The sequence below is a fragment of the Citrus clementina genome, unplaced genomic scaffold, assembly GCF_000493195.1.
Source record: "Citrus clementina cultivar Clemenules unplaced genomic scaffold, Citrus_clementina_v1.0 scaffold_3, whole genome shotgun sequence".
In the NCBI taxonomy this organism is placed as follows: Eukaryota; Viridiplantae; Streptophyta; class Magnoliopsida; order Sapindales; family Rutaceae; genus Citrus; species Citrus x clementina.
The window spans coordinates 15,264,822-15,266,857 of record NW_006262339.1 but is presented as its reverse complement, the minus strand read 5'-3'; the positions used below and the strand labels follow the sequence as shown (position 1 = coordinate 15,266,857).

General features: G+C 40.1%; 1 protein-coding gene across 1 annotated transcript; it reads right to left on the bottom strand.

Moving 5' to 3' along the window:
- Positions 1 to 495: 495 nt before the first annotated feature.
- LOC112099607 (extensin-like) lies at positions 496 to 1,173 on the bottom strand. Its single transcript, XM_024187021.1, has one exon. The coding sequence runs from the start codon at positions 1,171 to 1,173 to the stop codon at positions 496 to 498; it is 678 nt and encodes a 225-aa protein (XP_024042789.1).
- Positions 1,174 to 2,036: the final 863 nt, after the last annotated feature.

Genomic DNA, 2,036 nt, shown 5'->3' with positions numbered 1-2,036 from the left:
TCCCAATGAGATGTTGTCAAGGTAAAAGTTGTGCACTGTAAGTTGTCGGTTGATTTCTAGTTGCAATTTCGTAGGTAAAGAAGCCAAAAACACATGCTTCTGATAGTTGAATCCATTAAGCTTGTAGAACAGGATTGACATTCTTTTGTAACGGAAATCAAGATCTTTAGTATTCAAAGAACTACACTTCATGTTGAGATAGTCTCTTCTTGCTGCTTCAAAAACTGCAGATGGTTCTCCAATAAACTGTTCGTGCAGAATAGCAAGAGCACTAGAGACGTTTGGCAATTGCACAAACTGTAATTGTTTGTAGGGGCCAAGATTGTCAAACTAGTCTCTTAGAGATCCCGTGAAACGGGTGATGAACTCTTTGAGGACCAATTCTATGGTCGCACCTGATCTTATCATTTGGAGATCTAACCAGGCTAACATTTCAGATAACTTCTCTCTCCATTTGACTGTGGGAATGTCATCAAACGTAAACCATGGACCGTTCTATGGTTTGTATGTATTTTGAGCTTGAGGCTGAGGTGGTTGATTAGTTGAGGATTCAGCTGGCTCATCAATGTCTGAGGTTATTTCAAAGTATGATTCTGGTTGGGATGGTTGTGCTGGTTCTGTTTCTTCGGGTTGTGCCATCAAAAGTTTAGTAATATCTGCATAAGCCTTTTCCAAATCAGTGGTTGAAGGTGAAGATTCTGTATCAGATTCTATCACAGAAGTATCAGTTTCTGTGGAATCAGTGGAAACTTCAATGTGATGGGAAGCATATTGATGCATGGGTTCTTTATCCTTAGATTGAGATGGTTGTGGGGTAAAAATAGGAGTATGTTCTGGAGAATCTTGTTGTTGTGTGGTAGTGGAGATTAGTTGATGAATTTTGATAGGTCTTGGTTGGGGCTTAGGTTTTGGTTTTGGCTGAGGTGGTTGTGGCATATTTTTGAAAAGGGTATGTGTCAATCCAAATAGTTTGGAAGGATCATACGGTTTCATTGGGGCAAGCATGGGACTAAATGGATGGTAAGTTGGACTGATTGTAGGTATGGGAGGTGATTTGGTGAAGAGTGTAGGCCTGTGTTTTTTGGATTCAATCTGATCAAGCTCTGCCTTTAGCCGTCTAATTTCTCTCTCCTTTTGGTCAAACTCTGGGCCATAGTATCTTTGACTAAGCATGACTCTTAAGTCTGCATCAAGTTGAGAGATTTGGGATTGTAAATTTTGATAGATCTGCTGCATTTGCAAGGTTATTGAGTCAACCTTGGTTTCGATTTGGTCAATTTGTAAATTGATCTTATCAACCCTTTTGTGGATGTCTACCAATGTATTATTTTGTGCTCTGGCATTCTATGTTTACCAGTTGAGGACTGATTCAAATGGTTTAGGTTCTTTTAGGTGACCACCAAAGATTATGGCTGAAGGAATGAAAGGTTTTGTCGCAACCTTTTTTTGTGAATCAGATTAGGCTTCTAAGGATGGGAAATTCAAAGAATAGTCTTGGGATGATGAGAAAACATCATGCATGCAATGGGTTGAGGAGTAGAGGTCTGATGTAGATTTGGTGAAAAGGTTTCAGGTTTGCAATGTTTTGCAATCCATTTGAGTTCTTTTTTGTATATGGGTAATGGAGCTGGTGGAGGTGGAGGTTCATATGGCGGTTTTGCTTCTGTGTGGTTACAAGGAGAATGAGTTTTCTTTTTTGGTTTTCTTTTCCTTTTGGAGTCTTGATCGTCCTCTTCCCAATCATCCCAACAGGGACAATTTGGGTCGCACCTTCCAGATCCTGGAGCATCCCATAGAAAGTGTCTGTTTAACTTCGTAGGGTATACTGGGTACCCTTCGGAGTTAAATTCTACGATTGGCAGATTTTTTTGGGATGTTTGAACAACCGTAATCATTGAAGAATAAATGAATGATAACCTTGGAGGCTCTTGAGGAGCACTAGGTTTTTGTTGAAGGGTACTTGGTGGAGGCCGAAAAGTCATTCTGACAATACCATCTGGCCTTCTTTCAAACATACTTTCTGATGTCTGAATGGG